The sequence below is a fragment of the Arvicola amphibius genome, chromosome 2 (assembly GCF_903992535.2).
Source record: "Arvicola amphibius chromosome 2, mArvAmp1.2, whole genome shotgun sequence".
Taxonomy (NCBI): Eukaryota; Metazoa; Chordata; class Mammalia; order Rodentia; family Cricetidae; genus Arvicola; species Arvicola amphibius.
Window position 1 is genome coordinate 17,386,303 of NC_052048.2, and position 1,545 is coordinate 17,387,847.

The 1,545-nt window shown below is 35.3% G+C and overlaps 1 protein-coding gene across 1 annotated transcript; it reads left to right on the forward strand.

Annotated features, from left to right (window-relative positions):
• The first annotated feature begins 202 nt into the window (after positions 1-202).
• Positions 203-1,123, forward strand: LOC119806565 (taste receptor type 2 member 113-like). Its single transcript, XM_038318340.1, has one exon. The coding sequence runs from the start codon at positions 203-205 to the stop codon at positions 1,121-1,123; it is 921 nt and encodes a 306-aa protein (XP_038174268.1).
• The last annotated feature ends 422 nt before the right edge of the window (positions 1,124-1,545 follow it).

Genomic DNA, 1,545 nt, shown 5'->3' on the forward strand with positions numbered 1-1,545 from the left:
TGTTTGGATGAGGTTTCTGTCTTCTCTGTCAGTCCAAGATTTTTATGGGGAAACAAGTAGATTGGGTCATTAAGAAATCTTATGGCTTGTTTGTGTGATATCATATGTGTAAGTTTATAAAAGGATACAATACATATTATGAAGAAACTTTGGATGAATATATTAACAAATTCTCAGAAATTTGGATATTATTTTGCAGACAATGGTTGCTGTCCTAGAGAGAACATTCACAATCTTTTTAAGTGTGGAATTCCTCTTGGGAATCTTAGGAAATGGATTCATTGCTCTGGTGAACTGCATAGACTGGGTCAAAAGAAGGAAGATTTCTTCAGTGGATCAAATCCTCACTGCTCTGGCAATTTCCAGAATCACTATGACTTGGTTTGTGTTCCTAGATGGATGGATATTTGTTCATTACCCTGCATTACACTTGACTGTAAAAATGTTAAGATTATATTTGATCACTTGGACAGTGATCAATCACTGTAACTTTTGGCTTACTACAAGCCTAAGCATATTTTATTTTCTCAAGATAGCTAACTTTTCTAACACTATTTTTCTTTACCTAAAGTTTAGAGTTAAAAATGCCATCTTGGTGACCTTGTTAGTGTCTCTATTTCTCTTGTCCTTAAACATTGTTGTCATGAAAATATACTGTGACATGTGTATTGATGATGTCCAAAGGAATGTATCTCATATCTCTAGATTGTATAACTATGCACATATTTGCAGATTTCTTTTATTTACCAATCCTATGTTTTCATTTGCACCATTTGTTACATCCCTGGCAAACTTCCTCCTGCTCATCTTCTCCCTGTGGAGACATCTGAAGAACATGCAGCACAACGCTAAAGGCTCCAGAGATGTCAGCACTGTGGCCCACATCAGAGCCTTGGAGACTATCATTATTTCTGTACTGTTATACACTATTTACTTTTTCTCATATTTAGTGATGGTTTGGAGTTCTGATTCACAGGAAAAATACCTGATCTTTTTGTCTGTCTGGACTCTGGGAAATGCTGCTCTTTCTGCTCACCCATTTGTTCTGATTTGGGCAAACAGAAGGTTGAGGTGGGCTTTTCTTTTAGTGCTATTGTTGCTCAGATATAGGTTAAAAACATAGAAGCATAGGTGCCCAGACCATCTAGGGAATGATTCTGCATATCCTTAAGGAAAATTAGAAGACAAGAGATTCTCACATGAAGAAATTTATATATTATAAATATTTTTCTCTAAGTATTTGTGAATTAAACAACTGAACAAAGCACAGTGCAACCTTTGCTACAAACCTACATTGACAAGGATATCAATACACATGACTTAAATGCGATGTCTGTTGTCAGTCTATATATTCTAATGTTTCATAGCTAAGATCCACAAATAAAAGAAAACATGAGGCATTTGTCTTTCATGGTCTAGTTTAACTCATTTAGTATACTATTTCCAGTTCCACCTAATTACTTGTAAGTTTTATCTTATAACCTGAAGTAACTACGAAGCCAGGAAAATAGAAAAGGAACATGGGGAGGAGCAGTGAAAGAACTC

What these genes read in the sequence shown, in the direction of transcription:
- LOC119806565 (XM_038318340.1), top strand. Translation starts at nt 203, where the DNA reads ATGGTTGCTGTCCTAGAGAGAACATTCACAATCTTTTTAAGTGTGGAA.